This window comes from Manduca sexta, chromosome 16 (genome assembly GCF_014839805.1).
Source record: "Manduca sexta isolate Smith_Timp_Sample1 chromosome 16, JHU_Msex_v1.0, whole genome shotgun sequence".
NCBI classification, from domain to species: domain Eukaryota; kingdom Metazoa; phylum Arthropoda; class Insecta; order Lepidoptera; family Sphingidae; genus Manduca; species Manduca sexta.
The window spans coordinates 5,847,077-5,867,713 of NC_051130.1; the positions used below are offsets into that span (position 1 = coordinate 5,847,077).

The 20,637-nt window shown below is 34.6% G+C and overlaps 1 protein-coding gene across 1 annotated transcript in view; it reads right to left on the reverse strand.

Annotated features, from left to right (window-relative positions):
• The window catches only part of LOC115444737 (Down syndrome cell adhesion molecule-like protein Dscam2), a 185,369-nt gene that overhangs the window by 42,089 nt on the left and 122,643 nt on the right, over positions 1-20,637 (reverse strand). The window contains exons 4-7 of the mRNA XM_037439416.1: positions 9,245-9,443; positions 7,046-7,201; positions 4,933-5,064; positions 4,517-4,652 (exon numbers count right to left, since the gene is read on the reverse strand). Of these exons, the coding sequence (XP_037295313.1) occupies positions 4,517-4,652; positions 4,933-5,064; positions 7,046-7,201; positions 9,245-9,443 (623 nt within the window). The remainder of the gene's footprint in view (positions 1-4,516; positions 4,653-4,932; positions 5,065-7,045; positions 7,202-9,244; positions 9,444-20,637) is intronic.

Consider the following 20,637-nt stretch of genomic DNA (forward strand, 5'->3'; position numbering starts at 1 on the left):
AAACTAATGTATTACATAATAATATGAAACGCCATACCATCAGGGTATACAATATACATTCATATGAGAAGTACAACACCCAAATGAAACCTTATTCAAACATGCCGTTTAATCATATTTGCGCAATCAGGTAATCAGACCTATGTCTAATGCTGAGTCTACACTATGGTTTAATAGCGTTAATTATAATAATTAAAGTATTTGGTGTGGAATTGTAGATAATGACAATATAATATATTTTTATGAAATAAGAAATATTTTATTTTGTCTTATTGTTCTAAATATAAACTACGTTGTTAGAATAAAATGACTATTACGTACAAATACACATCATATTAGAAAGTTTACAATCAATATTAAAATTTTAACCAGTTTTATCTACAAACCTGGGATCCTTTCTGCACAAAATGATCCAATTAAAAATAATTAAGTTTAGAAACTTTTTGATAAAAACATATTTTCTAGATTAAAACAAACATTATTCTTGCTTGCATTATCTGATTATATTTTATAAAATATTTGCAATGAATCGGTGATATGTAGCGGCCCTCTACTAAATTGCAAGAACCTTTTAACTAAGCGCTCACAACAAACAATATGATAAAGATCCCTGTTCTTTTAAATAAGGGTTTAATACTCGATAAATTTAGTTAGGTCAAGGGAAATTTATTTCGTATCGAATTACAAAGGGTTGAAATTGAGTTTACTTATTTACCTATAGTGAAATTCCTTTCCTTACCCCATTAACTCGTATACATCTTTTACATTCCACATAATGGTTTGTGTTAACAGTCCTAAGGACTGTTTGATTAAAAAACATTATACATTTAACCGTGTTTAAATTTCTGTAATGTTTGTAGAGGCTCATTCAGTTAAATAGTTCCGTCTTTAAATTTGCCCAAGTACACGATTACGCGATAATAAAAGGCCTGGAAATTCAGGCTATGTGGAAATTCGAGCGAACGGAATGGCTATGTGGCGCGAAATCTTCAATGTTCTCACAGTACCTTCTTAGAAATAGTTTTGAAAGGAGTTGAAATGCACCAAGACATTTGCATTCTAAAAGGTTTCCCTAGATAGGATATGGAAGTTATTGCGAACTAGAGGCGGGATAATACTCTGCAAGAATCCAAAATGACGTCCCAGGGCTATGAGGCTTTCAGTATAAATTAAATATTTTTATAATTTATATAACAGTCTATATTTTATAGCAGTGTCAGTTGAATATAATATTGGCAACGTTGTTTTTTTAAATGCAACAAGTTTCTGATTTTGTTTCCGAGTAATTTTATCATTTGCGTTTTATAATATTATTTTTGGGTTTTGATTACAGTTAAAATACTCTAACATTTGCAAACGATAATATTCGATAAACGAAAGTATTAATTTTCAGTTTATTCATAACCGTATCGATAATACAAAAAAAATATGAGTGAATCTAATAATTTTATTACAAGGGAGTACTGAAATCTGTCTCTATAACATTAAATTCAATTTTATAAAACACACCACAAATATCCAGATTGTAGGACAAGCAAATCTTCGGACAAATGTTTGCATTGAGCGAAATTGAGGCGGAAGCACGTATTTTCTGCAGCATTTCATTGTACAAGCAAATCGAGAAATTTGTATATTTTTCTTTTTTATATATAATAGCAAAGATGGCGGGTAAGCAAGTGGTTATTTTGATAGTAATTTCACGGGGAACATAACTCAGTCCAGAAGAATTATTTGTGTTTTTGAGAGTTATCAGGGTTGGGCTGATCTTATTAATTTTAAAATTATTTATAATTTATCTATTTAATTTGGTGTTTAGCAGTAGAATCGTAGTTGGTACCACCATATTTCATTTATGTTGGACACAAAAATAACTCGAACTAAACTTTTTTCGGCTTTTATAGCGGTTTTTCATATCGGTACCTATGAGACGATATAGTCGTTCCCTATAATTCCGAGGTGTGAAAATGGTCTCGGCCAAGTGTTGCTCTATTAGACCCTCTGTGTTACCCTTTGGAGATAAAGTCGTGAGCGTATCTGTCTACATTTTCTCATTAATCCAATATTTAAATTCACTGCAGGTCCTATAAGGCAGCACTATTATCTATTCTGATGTTAACTTCTCGTAAGATAACAAGAAAGCAAAGTAAGACGTCTCTTGTTCTGACCAATCCATCTATCCCGTTGGGTGTTCAACTACGCAAACTAGTTTGTGGTCTAAACTAACGCTGTTTACTTTAACTAATCTAGTGTGACCGCAGGTTTAGTCGTGAAAGCGTGTAAATGTCGTATTTTAGAGAATAGTGTTATTGTTTTATGTTAAAATAATATTTTGTTTCAAAATATCTCAACAAAATATAGCATATACATGTGGTCTACCTCTGGGAAAAGGCTGTGACTATGTTTTTATGTTTCAATTAATATAATTTTTAGGTTTCCTTACCTAAAAACGAACCCTTGTAGGATCACTTTATTGTCCGTTTGTCTGTATTTAGAGACCCTCTTTTTTGTAAACTTGTCAAACAGGGCCTCCAAAGATATGACCGACTGTGTCGCATATTTTCGAATATTTTGTGATTACACAAGGGAATCGAAACCTATAAGGTACTTCCCTTGACCGAGAATCATGAAATTTGGCAATAAGCAATATCATATAGCACTTGTAAATTTTTGAAATCCGACATGTGTACTTCAGTAACAAAAAAACTAGTTTGTACGGAACCATCGGCGCGCGAGTCCTACTCGCACATGCCATGTTTTTTCTTAGGGAAAATAATTTATTAGCCTTCCATTTACTCAACCCTTTAAACTATAAAGTTACTATGGAATACAAATAATTGTACTTTTTATAATCGCATACTATACTCATAGCTCGTACAAACAAACATTAAACACAAAAAACATACATTAAACTTTATACGATAATGCACATAATATTGCTCAACGCAAAATATATATTTAGCAGAATTAGTTTCGAGAGTGGATGTAGCTAAATAGACTTTAATATAGTGAGAAAGGTCGAGCGAGAGGGCGGGAAAAACGCCTCTGGTTTTTGTCCGACACCAAAAAGTAAGCCGCAACATAAATTTTGTGCAAACTACGTTTTTGAACAACTAACGCGGTCTAAACATGGCTAGACTGAGTTAAGATTTTGCTTACTCATTAATGATGAGATTGAAACTGCCGTCACAATATAAGCAAATAATATTATGGGTAACTATAATATTGTATCTTTATACATAAGCAATACATATACAAAATTATATAATATTGATGATTGATGTTTCATTTACTCCAACAATTAAGTATAAACTTGTAAGTGATAGAATTGGGTTTCGCTTCCAAGCTTACAAAACGTACTCATGCTTAATAGGAATCCGAACAATCTGTAGTCGAGTACTCCATTGAACCGAGTCGTAACTGAAGACTACTTGACTCGGCAAATCCAACTGTAATTTGCGTTAGATACATGCCAACTTGATTAGTTACACGCCATTCTTGCTTTGATGACGAAAATTACAGCGGTATGGATATCTACTTTCGCTCTAGAGCCTGAAAATCGAGCCAGCACAAATTTAAAAATACCCACGAAAATATATTTAAATTATTCGTCATTTTCATAACAGGCAAGGTGTAGGCAGGCACTTTTCCGAGGACATAATGCAATTTGGCGGGTTTTGCGGACCCAAATTGCTGCTTGCCAGTTAAAACGAATCACGTCGCGCGGGGATTATAAAATTGCGGCAAAATTTCGATGTATCATCAAAAAGGTTTCGGTTGGAAAGTTCCGTTTTATCGGCACGTACGATGACAGATTACACATTGCGTGGATACTCAGTTTTCACTTTGAATTCCGTTTATTGTTGGAGAAATTGTTCTCGTTGTCTGAACTGTTGTATAATTCATTGTTATCTATTGAATATTCAGATTTTATGAAACTAACCAAACGTTCTGACGTACGTATATATATACTCGTATATTTGTTTTTAGATTGTTTAATTTAAAGTAGTAAATATTTTTTATAAAACAATAGAACGAAAAACAAATATAGCTACACATAGAATTATAGTCTAGTACAAAAATCTTTCAGTACTGAGAGGACAAATACAAAAGCTACACCATTTCCTATTTTAAAAAATCCAATGGTCATTACGCACAGTTTACGTCCTATAATACGGGTAAGATTTGAAACGGCAGTCGGCTTTCAACGACAGGTCGCAGGCACGGTCGTACCGTTTGTTTGTTCAGTTAAAGCGACCTTTTAGCTAGCGAGCGAGTTTGCTGGTTATGTCGTCGAGTACCTCATACTCTACAAGATGGGAATTGAAGAGATATCCATAGTGGCCGGTACGGATTTTATCACTGTATTATATTTCCTAAACTATTGAATTTTTTCTTTAATTATGTTTTTTTATCACTGCAATATGTAAACGTGTGATTAGCAGACGCAATATACGTTAGCAGTGATTACTTTATTCTAATTACACCATTACTCTTCCAAGATTAGAGTATACTATACCTGTATGTAGGAACAGGCCACGCGTGCGCAGCGCACGGCAGCCGGACATCTTGTCCGGCCTGGACGTGTCGCGAGCGAGGCTCAACGGCCACACGTGGCCTCACGCCTCCTTTTGGCTCTGTCACTATTATGTGACCTATCAAACAAAAAAGAGTTTTAATATTTGTATAGAAAATAAAATACTTTTGTGTTTGATTTATCTGTTAGTAGACTTAGAGTCTCGATAGAGTTAGAAACAGTAAAAAAACTAATGTATATTTACTCGTTTTGTACTAGTTAAGAGAATTTATTGGCAAAGAAGTGAATAATAGTAATAAATTACGAGTATACTTCTCCCCGAAAGGAACTTTGAAAGCACCTAAGTCCCTTGTAGTGGATATACATTTTATTTAAATCCTCAAGATAATTCTACTTACCAAAATATTGACTTCTATAGGTATTTCCAGTGATGCGGTCGCGCACTCTACACCGGAACCTGTTGTGCCGATCGTCTGGACGCACAGCGCTTATGTAAAGCGAACCTTCGTCCAGGCGGTGATATTTTAAACCTGGCAACATATATTTATAGTCAATTAACAGCCGAGTCTCCCGCGACGGAATTTTTGACACAAATAGGCTTTAACACAATGTATTTCTAACAAAGGGGCCAGTCTAAATTATTGGCCATTATCAGAGTTTAATTTGATGTTAATATAGTTTATATATGATGCCCGATTAGTGAGTGAGTAACAAAATAACTTTGTGTAAGCGAATGAAACAAAATTATTTTTTACGCGCCAAAATTATTTTGCACGTCCCGGCATTAAAAATTTGTAAGCATTCGAAAAAAATGGTTTATTTTTTATGCTGGCCAGTAGTACAATATTGATATTCACAATTGATATTGGAAGAGTTTGATGCATTTTATTCAAACTAGTTTTTGAATTTCGAATCACATGGATAAATGTATCCATGTGATTCGAAATTCAAAAACTAGTCAATTTTATTATTTAGTTACTAAATACTAAAATTGACGCACTGTAGTAGAAAATCGTTACTTGTGATGTTATATTCACAAAACATAATTAAACTGTTTTTCAACCCACAGCTTAATCGGTAAAAGTAGGTGCCTACGAAACCGATATTAGTCAGCAAGTTAAACGGTTTATTATACGTATAAAATGGTACCTCGTTTAAAATGTAATAAAATGTCACGTTTATTTCGTGTAACACGATGAATTTCCATTTGGCACAAATAAGATTTTGAGATGAAAATGTAATTGCACGTGTCGACACTTGACAAGTGTTTTGATGAGAAAAATTCGCGACGAAATTTCCGCCAAGTTTTAGATCGTAAATTGAGGGAAAAATATATTTTCTAGTACAAAATTATGTATGTAATGACTACCTATACAGTTTTTCAAATAAAAGATCATGTTCCAGATTTTATTTCATGTGCCATATTTAGAAATTAAATATTTTCGAAATAAAACTACTTTTTCGGTATTTTAATCTTCTCCCGTTGAGAAATTTAAATTCCAAATAATCGCGATAAAATACGAAAACTAGTTATTGTGTAACGTTTGCATAAACATAGGAAATGATTAATTAAATATTTTTGGTAACATTTACATTTTGAAGGTATGTGAAGTTTGCCAATCCGCAGTAACTCTCTTAGACTCAGTAGTAATCCGCTTTAAGATGTGGGATAGTTTTATTTAATGTTATATATGTCCTGATTTCTGTACTTGTACCTACGTTTGCGGTTTTCATTATCTGTTGTTAGTGAGGAACACAAGAGGGTTGCCGTGTGTTAAGAACGCTGTGTTAAAGCCTTTGTGCAACAGCCTTACATAATTATTCTTCCTGTGATAATGGTTGCGTATTCAATGTTACAAAAGTTATCATGTAATGGTATTGTCAGTAAGGTCTGAGTTTATACATTAAAAATATCTCTGCGAATTATTTTTATTAATTTTCCTTCTGGCATATTGCTGTTTATCATGAAGGGTATTATATTTTTTCACGAAGAGTAATATTTTTCGAAAAGTTTATAATATCTAATTGAAATATATTTTTAGACAATAGAAAACTTGTTTTTTTAATCTAGTACTTTCATTGATTTTCAACCTATTAAAATCCTTAATCACTGCTACTTCAACCTAATAAATACAACCGCTCATTTCAGTTAAGCCAAATCACAGCCGTACATCATTTACTCCTTGATTCTTATTTTACATGAACACAACAAAATGACTTCTCTGTATTTGAGATTGGTTCGGCTTGGCTGTTCCCCCGGCATTGCATAAGTCCACGGGTTTCGGGCGTCGATTACCATCAGGCGGACCGTTGCCTACTTAGGCAATAAAAAAAGTAGAACGGCGTCCAGAGTATCGACTGATTAACAATGATTGTCGCTTGCCAGTAGACACAATTCTGCCGGCAGTTTGAAACCACGTGGGCCACTAAGACGGATTTTATAACTCACGTAACGTTGTCGCTGTCCGGATGGACACAAATATTCTACCAAAAGACTAGTAAATATCTTACCTAAATAATGAAACACACTGACGTCATCGTCAGTGAACCAGTCGGTACTGGCGACGCGCTCAGCGCAGTGTGGCGGCACGATGCATCGCAACACGGCCGCGTTGCCCGCTATGGCGTACTCGTCTGGTACGTGGACTTCCCACCTCGTGCTGAGGGCTGCGGACGAAGATGCTAGATTAGTAGGCGATAATTTTAAATGTGTCGGTGGCGTAGCTCTGTTAGGTTTCGACAACAGTACTAAGGTCTTGGGTTCGATCCCCGGGTCGGTAAAAGCGATATTGGGTTTTTCTATTCAGTGTCTCTGGAATTTATGCCTAATATGGCGATATGTTTGCTCTCTATCACATCATGTGATGGAATACACACGCTGGAAAGTGGGTGCAATAGTTTCGCCCCTGTCTATGCCTTCGGGGATAAAAGGCGTGAGCGAGTGTGTGCTACATTAACTTACGAAGAGAAATATTGAAACAGAAATGAAAAATATTTTTCCAGAAGTGTTTATTTTATGTTTGCTTAAGTAAATGTTTAATATGCCGTTTTGTCGAGAAACGAGAATATGTTCGTTGATATGATCTACTTCGCCAGCGATCACGTTATAATCTAGACTCTAGGGTATGCAGTGTTAGGGTACAGAGTTAAATGTTCATAATATTCTCCAATTACCGGGACTGAGGAAAGTCAATGTAACTAGTCGTAATTACTGAATTCAAACAATGGAATTGAAATAAATATTGTCTGATTCTAATATTCATTAGTATTTTCTAGTGAGAGGCTTTCAGATAATTTTATATTTTTAATTTCAGTATTTTTCAGAACGCTCGTATAGTTCTTTGAATTATATATTTTTTTGTAAAGAACAAAGTATGGCCAGTCTTGTGTATTTTAATGTTCCTACGTATTTCAATTTAGTTAATTATTTTACCGTTTATTTAAAAACTAAACAATTATTCCGCATTCAAATACATATCGTCGTGCATGGTGGGCCTATGAAACCTGAGTGTTAACATATTAATATGCCGATCACACAATATTTATAAATTGCAAATCGAACGTAAGACCTCAATTTTCATAATCCGCTACTCTCTGCGCCATAGAGATAAATTCATTTACGTAATTAGTATTTACGGGCTAGGAGTTAAATCGTCATAATTTCTTTCGTTCACATTAAAAGCGGCTCTATTTTACGGTCGTGCGTAGCCTCACTAATGCAAGAGAAAATTAATGAAAGTCAGCGGGATGTTAAAAATATTGTTATCCTCTTAATTATTTAGGTCAGCACTTCATTCGGCCACACAATTAAAAGTGTACCAACTACGCAAAAGCCCCTTTTATACAAACGTCTAATTTCTTCTGCCGTCCTAATTGTACGCGACAAATGGCTTTCCTCTACGCTTCATTTGCCTAATTCCCGTAGGAACATAAAATGGTATCCCACCACATTTTACATGTTAAAATTATCACTTTCGGGGTGTTGCCCGCCATTATCTATTCACACAGTTTATGTATTCTAAATTGTATTAAACGTGGTACAGGTTTTTGCATACCAAATTAGTGAGTAAAAAGGCGCCTTATCCTTTATTCTGTAATCAGCGTTAATTGAGTTTCCATTATGCATTGTTGTGGAATTAATGAATTTAACGTACAGTTGTGGCCCAGTGACCGTGGACGGGGACAATAACTTTTTTAATTTAACGTAGCTGGCTATTTGTAGAGCGTGTGGATGGTACCTTTTTGTGCGTATAGTTCATTCCATTGATGTGGTTTTGGGAAGCATATTTGAAAATACGTCAATAGTGTTTAAATACCATATTATTTTTTATTATGCAGAAAGGAATAGCAACAAAATGATTTTGTTATATTGTTTGATATAATTTTCGATGAAAACATTGAAAAAAAAAAACAGACTAGCCTCGGCCTCGCCAGCGTGAAAATTTTTTTTCGCTACACAAGTTGCTAAAACAGTGTACAACTCCAGCGCCATCTATTTAAAACATTAGATTAAATAATCTATATCTTTCCCATGGAAGAAAATTACCGAGATAGAAAATAGCCTATATGTTTATCCAGAACATGGTCTACCCGTGAGCCAAATTTCATCTAAAACCGATCAGTCGTTTCTGCGTTTGCTTCTAACAAACATTCAAACATTTCTTAAACTTACGCATTTATAATATTACTAAGAGTAAGACGAATATTCACCTGCATGCACATGGATGTTCCTGGACAGTACCGCATACCCGCCGCTGAACCGCAGTCGGCACCTATAGGTGGTGGCGTGGACGTCCCGCCTGAAAAACTCCGCCGCAAACGGCTGCAGCTCCAGCGAGCCGTTGGCCAGCACTCGCCGCAAGCCAGTCAGCGTCGTCGCTGGCGTGTTGTCCGACAGTAGCCAGTCCAGCTAAACAAACAATTCGATATCAGAAATGGTTCTTTAACAATGTTATCCAGTTACACGAAGAATTCGCTATAATTACAAAAAAGGGGTTTATTAAAACGTTAATGCAGTAAAGTAATAAATATTAATATTATATAAAAGTTGACTGGACACGATGGTAGGTCACAGTCGAATAATATTGACCCATGGCCATGAGTCACTGCGTTCCGCCACGGCTATGTGAATTATGTCGGTCTGTGTTATGGAAGGCATACCGACTTGTCCAATTATGTAGTAACAAGCCGTCATGTTAAGTTTTTTACAATATGTACGGTGGCCACTATCCAGTCATGGACATAATTTATATTGTATACGGTATTATTTTACCAGTCTTTCATCCGGTCTTCTACTAAAAACAATTACAACCAACGTCATCAGCTTATTCGTTCTCAGACACACTATTGAACTTTACAGCTTGGAATGAACAGTAAATATTGAATATTTCCTAGAAATAAACTCACAAGTGGAGTTAAATTAGTTTTACTAAGTGGATTTCCAATAAGTCACAAACTATTACATTTCAGGCTCTGGAAACTTTACGTAAGTCCAAATTGGGCACAGCGGCACTAATTGAACAGTAATAAACAAGGAAACATTCGAATAAATTTGCTGTAACAGATTCGATTTTCGAATAGAGTTATAGTAGTTTATATTTTTCTTTATTATTTATTTATTAATTATATTTGTCACGTTTCCGAGGATGGTTAACGGAAGGTAATGATGTCGCTTGAAAGGCTTTGTTCATTGTTTAATATAAATATAGTACAGTTGTAGTTATGGCTGCATAGAATAGACAATCTTTAAATATTATAAAATAAAGTCTCCCGATTGCGTCTGAACGTGATAAACCCGAAAACTATCTAACCTATAAAACTAAATATATACAGGTTTTTACCAATGGATGATGTGATGGAAGGTATGTTTTATTAATATTTTGTATCAAAACAAAAAGTAGGCATATATGCTCTGCTACCCGTGCGAAGCCATGGCGGGCAGCTAATATTAATATATTTAACTTTATTACAATTTCTTATAGTAGAATTTACAAATGACGATCACTATGTAGCAATAAATTCAAGTTACGCTCCGTAATACCCAAAAATAAAAGGCCACTCGCATATACATCCCCTGCTATAGAGATTAAGCCAGGCAATAGCAGTTTACGCAGAAAAAAGAAAAAGTTCTGTAACAGTGGCGGTTTTCGTGACAGTTAATACGCTACTACGCGATATTTATAATACTTCAGGGAATATTTGGGAACGCTATAAGCTTCGAATTTCACTCCCCCGCGTGTCTTCCTAGTGGCCGGAGTTTTTTTTCCTTAGCTTGTTTTGTAAATATTGCCTCATCTGATAAAATACGCAAGTGCCCTTAGCGTTTTGTGTACTCTATTTTATTCGGGAAACGGTAATTGGAGTGCTCGATAACGAGTAGTAATGATCTCCTGGCTTCTCTTGATGCCTCGTAATGTAGACACATAAAAATAATTTGCCGGTTCGAATACAAAACTACTAATAATTATAAATACAACATTATATATTTTTTTGTACGATAGATATATTCTTGGAATATAAAATTCATTCTTAATACCATTGTTTGACGAAGTAGGGTGTTTGTCTTGATTTTAATGTTTATTTCAGACGTCGTATAGTAGTTAGCACTATTCAGTAGTCTATGGTATCATGAGAATTAACAGGAAAGAAAATATAGACCAAATGAACAATCTATTTCAATATAAATTCATCCCGCGCCAATTTAATTCAGTGGAACGAAATATTTTCGCTTATCTAAACAGTGGTGATAGAGCGGCTAAATCTGCCCGCGTAGTAGTTTGCGGTGCGTGGTCGGCAAATTTGCATTTTTCTGCACCATTAACCTGACTATCGTGGGCTGTACACACATGTAGCGCAAACTCAAATTTATTCACGTTTCATTTACTTGTTTCAGTTTGATGTTTATATACATAATGTTTATCGTAGATTAAATACCGTATCCTTAATCTAAGAAAAAGATAAAGATTTGTACTTGAACATTTCATCATAAACTGTTTTATAAACAAGCAACATACTGCTATTTATAAAGTGCAGTTGCGTAACGTGCACGTTTCTTTTGAAACCATTTTCATTATGTAATATTCGAGCCCGATTCCATTACTAAAGAAAAACCTAACTCTCATTTAATTAAAACCAAAGCATCTCATTCAAAGCGGTTCATTAAGCAAAAGACAAATTCCTCTTAATTAATTAAATAATATCTCGGGCGGAGCTTATTTTTACGTTTTCGCCTCTAATGATGTTTTGTTTGTCCCCACGGTTCGTTCTCGCCCCCTATAGCCCTGAGGCACCTCGATGAATATTTTAAAAGGCTCAACGTTTGCTAACTGACACATAAAATCCTAGGGCTCAATATTTTTTATATTAAACTTGTTTGGCCCGACCCAGAATTTTGTTAAAAACACCACGACAACGATAACCTTTTTATAAAGCTTTGTTCAGTTTTGTCAGTAAGTAACAAAGTTTTTGCTGTGTAAGGTTAACAAAACACATTTACGAAATATAGGAATATTGTTGAAATCGAATTCTATATACTATGAATTATTGTGTGCTGTTTTCTGAATGGTCGTGTGCGAAAAATTATCAATTTCCTACATTCATTCAGTCGCGCCGACACGACGGAAATATAGAAAAATATTGGAGAAAGATTGATGAATGTGCAGGAAATTAAAAAATTCCTTGTGAACATCCTACGGGTTTTAATAAAGGAATTGAAATTTATGTAAACCAACTTTTTAGATAGCCTAATGTTGGTTCCTTGATTCTCTATTTATTATATTTTATGTCAAACATAATGTGGGTAGTACTTCTTTTCTACAAAATTAATTAATGCAAATCTTTCTCTTATAATACTACTATTATAAGAGAAAGATTTACATTAATTAATTTACATACAATGAATCGGTTAGTACCAGACACTAGTATTGATTGGAAGCTTATCATGTCAAGGATTTGTGTGCCAGAATGAGTAATTATTATTGCAAACATGAATATACCTTTTTCAATACGATTTTGGGATGAAAAATATTCTGTCATATACGGCTTTGCAATATCTAAATTAAATTAACTGTTTTTAGTTTTGTCTATAATACATTTATACCTATAAAATATTTTGAGTAAAGCAGAGTATTTTATTAAATTCAAAAACAATAGCACGTAGTTAAACCAACGATGGGTGGCATATCGTAACGCCAGCTACCGATATTCCGTCAATTATAAACTTAAGACCATTATTCTGATGAAGGGATTAGGTTCCCTAACTGGACTTAAGACTCAGGGCCCTACAGCCAAGTATGCCGACACTACACTTTTAATTTAGTCTTTATTGTCATCTTTATAAAATCAACCTACATCACATACTTACGGCAGATTAAAAAAAAAAACAAAAAAGACTAGACTGAATATTTTCCGTACACCATACGATCTAAAGTGCATCTGGCCATTGTTTCATTCGTACTTTTGTTTCAAGCTACGTACTCGTTCACAAGAGCTCCATTGTCCTTGGAAGACATTGGAGAAGCAATAAATCTAATCTCGTATCGAAGCCACTTATTGAAGAGAGTACAATGCAGTCACTAGTTCAGATGCCAAGGTAATGTTAACTGAAGCATTGTTGCTTATACGTGGAAGCATAATATTTGGGAAAGTGTGTAGCTAATTGAAACAAGTATTTGGATGGATTTATGAGTAACCTATTAATATATCAGTGACGACCTGAACAGTCACAAGGCCTTGAGCGTGAACAAAAACAAACGGCGTGAGACACCGTGCGGTGCAAAAAAAAAATGTTGCGAGGAACAACAAATAAGTTTCCCGATTTAAACAGTTTCGGAAGTAAGATGCTAAAAGAAAGGTCCTTTAAGGCACCGCTCGAGGACCCTGTAGCCTGAGGGTCCATGTGGTTGCCTGGTTCGCCCCCCTTAAGGCTGCTGACCTATATTCTTTTATGATAGACTAAACCTTTTAACAGTCGTGAGTTGGTATTACTGTAGGTTCACTGAATACTACTACTACCTACTAAATATATTATTTATATGAGATAAATTTTGTAAAGTGTAATATCTGCATATGAAATATTAACGATGACCTGTCATGAATTCCTTACCAAAAAAAGATTATCTACACACGGGATGCAAATAATAAAATATTGTTACATTACTGGCGCTGATTCTCCTCAAATGCAAATTTAACTGTGAATTGTTAGTCTATTTTCGTTAAACTAACTTTCTGAAATTGATTTATTAAAAAGTAATTCTTGCTCGCGGCTTACATGAAATTCAATGCGAGACAAATATTTAAACATTATTATATATGTACCTACTATGTACATTTAAAAGATGTAGCACGTAATATCCTTTCTTAGGCTTCACCGTGTGATATTTTCTTAAAAACAATTTTATTTAGCTGCCAATGCTTGACAGACGGGACGACAGATTCTGAGTTCATTTCGGATCTATATTAGTATGGATTATGAATTAGTCTCATACATCAACTTGATGGACAGTCGGATAATTCCTAAGTTCATAATCACTAGATTGGTTATTAAACGGGGATTAACGGCTTAAGCACTTCATACTACCGAGTCTAGAACAGCTATAGCCACTAAGTCGTGTCTAAGTGCCGACTACATTTAACAGCACGCTACCGACCACAATAATCGAATATTAATAGGAAATAAAATGAGAAGCCGAAAATTTTAAAATTAAAAACCTTTTGCCCGATAGAGTGATAAGCTCGCCTTTATTACAATACTAGCTTTTGCTCGCGGCTTCACCCGCGTGAAGAAGTTTTCCGGGATAAAAGTCCCACTATATATTTTCCCGGGATAGTAGCCGAGTGACAGTAGATACAGATAGTATAAGACCTTCCCAGTGTCTTATACTATCTCCATACTAAATTTTGCTTTCTTATACCACGTCTTATGTCACGTCCCGTTCCCGTGGGAACGGGATAAAAAGTATCCTATGTCCGTCTCCTGGTTCTAAGCTACCTCTCCACCAATTTTCAGCCAAATCGGTTCATCCGTTCTTGAGTTATAAATAGTGTAACTAACACCACTTTCTTTTATATATATAGATTATAGGAAGGAACGCACATGACGAAAAGTGGGTGCTCTGGGTGCACCTCCGTCTATTCTTTCGGGTACAAAGGCGAGTTGTGTTTTTTGTTTTTATATAATTGAAACAAGTGAATCTCATTTCTATTATCCAGACATATAATACAGCTTATAATATAGGAAGTAATTTATTTTGTGTAAATGGTTTTATTGTCAGCTTGGATAATTAATTATCATTAACAATGAGGCGACGAGAGTTTAGTTGGAAGTGAATCGGACTACCGAGACGAAGGTCCGCCAGGTTCAAAACTCAAGGACACGCACCTCGTTTCTAAAATGTTATGTGTATATTCTTTGTTAATTATTGTTTGCTTAGACAGTACATAATACAGAGCTTATGATATTATATTATAACGTTAAACAGTAGCGTCCGAGTGAACTGCGAATTTATGAATTCGCAGGTGATTATTAGTGAATTACTATTTATCCTTCTCAAAATGTTTTTTCCGTTTTGAGCTTCTTTGGAAGATTAAAATTATGTTACACTATCTTTTGCTTATGGCTCAGCCAGGGTGATGACGTTTTTCTGGGAAAAAAAATCCCGCTTTATATTTTCCCTAAAAAGTAGCCTATGTGCTATACAAGATAATAATACATTTGAGTACCAAATTTCAATATTAAGTAAGAATAAGATAAGATTAAAATAACTATAGGAATATATTAATATTTTGTTATCTCAGCCTAAGAATTATTCTCCTATATTCTTTCGCAACGTAGGCGTAAGTCACATTTCATGTGTTAAAAATGCTTTCAAATAACCATTCATCATCCGCGAATGTGGAATGAATCCCAATCCATTTAGCGTTGTTTCCTTTAACGCTGCAAACAATAATTCATCACGGTATTCCATTCCAACGTAACAAAAAGAGAAAATAAAAGGATGATCCCTTTGAAACTTACAAGTTTTATATTTTTCTTTGTACCTCCATCTTTGATGGAAGTTAGGCTTTGTTTGAGGACCGGCCTTCTGTCAAAAGTTCAAGAAACCCTTAGTATTAGCGGGCTCGGAGGGACGGCTCAGTTTGAAAGAGCTGCAGAGTCTTTGTCTCCTTTCTTACGGAGCTATAACAAAACAAATATTTAGCCGGATTTTATAGGATTATGCGTTTATTTTTCGGGGCGACTTTTATTTCTAATGATAAAAAATTTATGTGTAACCTGTTCAGAAAATATACAATTAGAATTGGGTAAAGACCATAATTAGTTAACTAATAGGAATGATAACAATTATATTCATAAAAAATGTAACTGATTTTTATTCCAACCATGTCCTCTTACGCTTAAAGTCACAGTATATTACTTATTATATTAATAAAAAAATCATGTTAGTCTCTTACCTTGTATTAAAGGAAATTATTTGAAAGAAACATGATTCAAATCCTATGCAAATACCTAACTTTTATCTAGTTTCAGTTTCGTAAGAATCTCTCTGCATCAAAGAAATGTTCCTATGGAATTGATACTTGAAATATTGAAATAGGACCAGTATTTGCGCTAGAGTATTGAATGTCCGAACCCAACGCAAATAGGACATCATTGGAAATACTCAAACGTTTTAAGATGCTGCTGATCCATAAGAGACATCTTTCCCTCATATTGCCGGCATGATTTATATGCACGAGAGTGTGAGATTATTATTTTTAATAGAAATAATGCATTAACTTACTACGTGAAAACCTAAAAGATTCTTGCGAAGATGAGATTTTATTTTATCGACTGACCATAAATTTGACCTAAATTAGGGCAATTGTATGCCAGTTATAGTCGATTATATTTATTGTAAAAACAAAACGCATGATGATTTGTTATGTATACGCGATTGTTCGACATTGAAAAAAAAAAATCAATTTTACAGATTTTATCAAGGCTTTTTATATTATAATTTTCTCCTAACGTTTCGAAGACTTTACGGCCTTCGTTATCACGGAGCGGACTGAGTTATCCGAAAAGTTAAAGTTACAATATCTGGCTACAATTATAATTATAATTTTCTTTTTAATTTTAGCCGTTGAAGTTCCGATCTACGCAGAATGAGCTCACAGTGTCTACAGCTCATTCTAGATTAATTTCAAAAAATAAAATTTTATCAAACTATGTGAGACAGTGCACCTTACAAAGATAGACATGGGTTATTTATGTTTACTATTATTGTAAAATTGCTGTTCTTTAGTACTAATTACCATTATTTAAGTACCGTACAAGTTGCTGAATAAATACAGTAAACAAGACTTAAACTTCTGGAAAGATATGCTAAGAAAACACTAACTCCATGTTTGGGTAATCTCACAACGCGCTCTTTAAATAAAATTCAGAAGTTACAGATACTTTTAAGAAGTTTTATCTGATATGTAATTGTATGATTTTATCCAATATATATCATATTATATTATTTCTACTTCAACTCTTTTTACTATAACCTATTGCATTACGCTGTTACTATTTTCAAGGGTAGACAGTAGTATTCATCATACCTTCGTATCGTCAGCTATCTTACGAATTAAGTAATGGGGTGTGAGACCAGTGACGCTCTACTACAACAGTTATACGCATGTAGTTTACTTGTAACGAAAAGTTAAACATTGGTATTTCTTTCCTTTATATTTTGTTGTTAAGATATAAAATAAAATATATACAGATTCTTACTATAAATAGAGCACGGCCACGAAGATAAAATTTTCGAGCATAAATAAACTATCGATCGGTTCAATAAATAGTCCCTTTAAAAAGTAGTCTGTGGTCGCTTTAGATCTGATATCTTACAGTATGGCTCAAAAACCAACTTCTACAGTTTGTTAGATATTCACTGGCTTTATAAGATCATTGGATACCTAGCAGAAGCGAAGGGTCCATATAATCCGATTTCTGTTGGATTCCCTTTGTGTAGAATTTATGTAGAATCTAGTTATTATTGAAATTTGCTGACCGCTTGTATATTAGTACCTATATGTTGTGTTAGGTTTCGAAAAAAATAACCTTTCGCCACTGAGACCTAGTATAGTATTGATTGAGCTAAATCGTTTGAGAACTCCTTACTGGAACCATTAATTTAACATATCAACCCTAAAATCAAATGGCTTACTTTTAGTACTCTAAACAAGGCCGTTCATTGGGATAGTATAAGCGACTAATGGTAACCTCGGTAGCAGTAACATCAAGAAAATGAGATGAGATCAAAAATAATAGAACTGAAAGTACAAGAAATAAATTTCGTAAGAACTGAGGAGGGGTAACAGCCTCAGTAGTAATGAAAGGGAGACGTTAACCAAACAATTAAGGTAATTGTTGTCAATGTTAAAATTGGATTGGTTTTGATATTTCAGCCTCCAGCGATTCGCAACGAAAATCCTTCGGATGCCGATGAAAGATATTAATGAATGGACTTACTAATGGCATATCCGAGCCGCATAATGGAAATGACATTTTCCGCGTTTGATTCGTGTTCCAATGGTAATGTTCAATTTCTTAAAAGCGCCACAGCAGCACTTCATTAGTTTTTCCCCCGCCATCTGCGACCCGCATTTTGCGATTGTTTGTGCTACGACTCATGCCCTGCAATGCCTCTGCCTACACTCTCTTCATTAATAAAGCGGAATATTCAGATTTTGCGACTGCCTTTTGTTTTATTTTTTCTTTAAATTTCCGTTCTAAGAAAGAGGAAGCAAAGAGTGAGGTAAATGAGTATGAATTATTTAAAAAAATTGCTTGAAGGGACCGTGATTTCATTGATAAGAAATGGAAGTTAAATGTTTTATCAATTTAAACGAAAATGGAACACGAGTTTTAATCGAAACCTATTCATACAACGATATATTTTATAGCTACAATTATCGCTTTATCTTTATCCATCTCCCGAAAACATAAATTTAAAATATAATATTATCTTTGGTATGTAATTGATTTAATGTATTTAATACCTTTTCAATGTTTATTATTATAAACAATGATGAGCCACCCAAATAAACTAAATAAAACAATACCAAGATGACGACTAAAAATAGCCGCTGAACTGCTAAATTAATTACTTAAGTATGTTGAAATGTGCGTGACCACGTGAACAAGCTTTCCTGTCGACCAAAACAAATTGAGCCAACAAATAACGTTTCCGTGTAAACTTATGGAATTAATCGCGCTGTTTTGGCACTTTCCATGTCGGGCAGGTATGGAGCACGCCCAAGGGCCCGATCCGCTGCCAAACACCGCCTAACTCGGCCGAATGTGAAAACTTTTAGAACCGTCTCCCATTATGGACTTTTTTATTCCGTCATAAAGAGTTTAAAGATGGCCCTGAAACTTGTGTACCATTGACTAGGTTTATAGCTTGTTTTCAAGGTCGGAAAGTTCTAGAGATTTTTGGAATTGTTTTGGGATTTGATTGCTGAATTGACCTTTGTTTTTTGAAGTTTTGGCGTGTGTCTGCGAGAAAGTGATACTACATAAAAACACAGTATCCTCACATCTTACTTTTATTAATATAATAAACTAGGCGCAGGTCGTCCTTTACGCAGGCGACACCAAGCCCAACAGGGCTTGGTGTCGCCTGCGTAAAGGACAGTTACTGGGATAAAATCCCACTGTGCCTGTGCGGAATAAAAGTAGCTTGTATTATGTTAATCTAGGATTGTCTTCCTGTATACAAATTTCATTCAAATCCATTGAGAAGTTTCTATGTTTACTTCTAAAAACATTTATAACATCAGTGAAAAGTAACATACGAAAGTTTGTAAGGATATTTGGATGTGAATGATTTATTATTAAATGATACAGATATTTTGAAAGCATGTTCGGTAATTATCGATAAAAAATATGCAATAAAAAAAAATCTCATGGCAATTTGTTAGAAGTGATCGCAGGCTCAATATTTGAATGAATATTGAGCGCAGAGATAGACCAAGTTCTTGATTAAAATATAAGCTACATTTAATCACAGGAAATCATACAGATTGACGTTATGCCAGAAATATTTACTGGTAGTAGGATATATTTTATATCCGCCCTGATAGCGACCACCGTACACAATGAGTTAAAAGCCGTCATAGTGGCCCAGGTAAGTGTGTCGCGTTCAGCCCGTGTATATCCGGCTCCATCAGGCCGGCATAATTGTGTCGACTACCGAGGGGTAATCATCTCTCGTCAGTCGACATTCTATTGTATCCCATTCCACTTACCATCAGGTGCAGTGGGGTCACTTTGCCATGCACGTAAAAAAAATGTTTTCTTCGCGAGTAAATATTTTGTTTTTTTTCTTCTTACTTTATCATGTACTGTATTTACCCTACACTGATTGAAAAGAGCAACACCAGAGTTTCTTGCCCGTTCTTCTCTGGTGAAAACTGCTTTCCGAACTGGTGGTAGAGTTAATATTGACGGAATCTAAATAATGTATAACATTTGACAGATTCAAATAAATCATTTCATTTCAAACCCAGTTTTTAATAAACAGGACATAGTGCTTCCGAAAAACATTATGTTCTCTGTCCTATCGCATTTTAGGGTATGAAGAAAGATCGTTGCTCGTAAAGTTGATCCTTGCGCGTAAAAAGTATAGGAGGGTACATTTTCTTTTCATCACAGGCCGTTTCATCTAGCGATACCCAATGGCTATAAAACATTACGTACTAGTCTCCGATAAAACTTGCTCTTTGTTCTACAATTACTGAAGATTCATAGAACATTTATTGGTATTTATTTATGTGAGTAACCTATGATATTTAATCACACGTTTTGAATTTATTTTGGGGCAATTTAATAATTATATTGGTTTCTGAATAAGTCAATAGTAAAATATGCTTGTCTCGTGCGTAACGTGAATAGTGATAATGAAACTAAAAAAATCTGCGGTATTTAGCATATTTTCCTAATAAAACTGAAAAATTTCATATCTCAAACACGGAATCGTGTTTATTTTCGCAAAAACCGCGCTCTGGAAACAGGCCGCGCGGAAAATTTAAAATGTTACAAAATATCAAAATCAAGCGGGTTGCGTTAATGA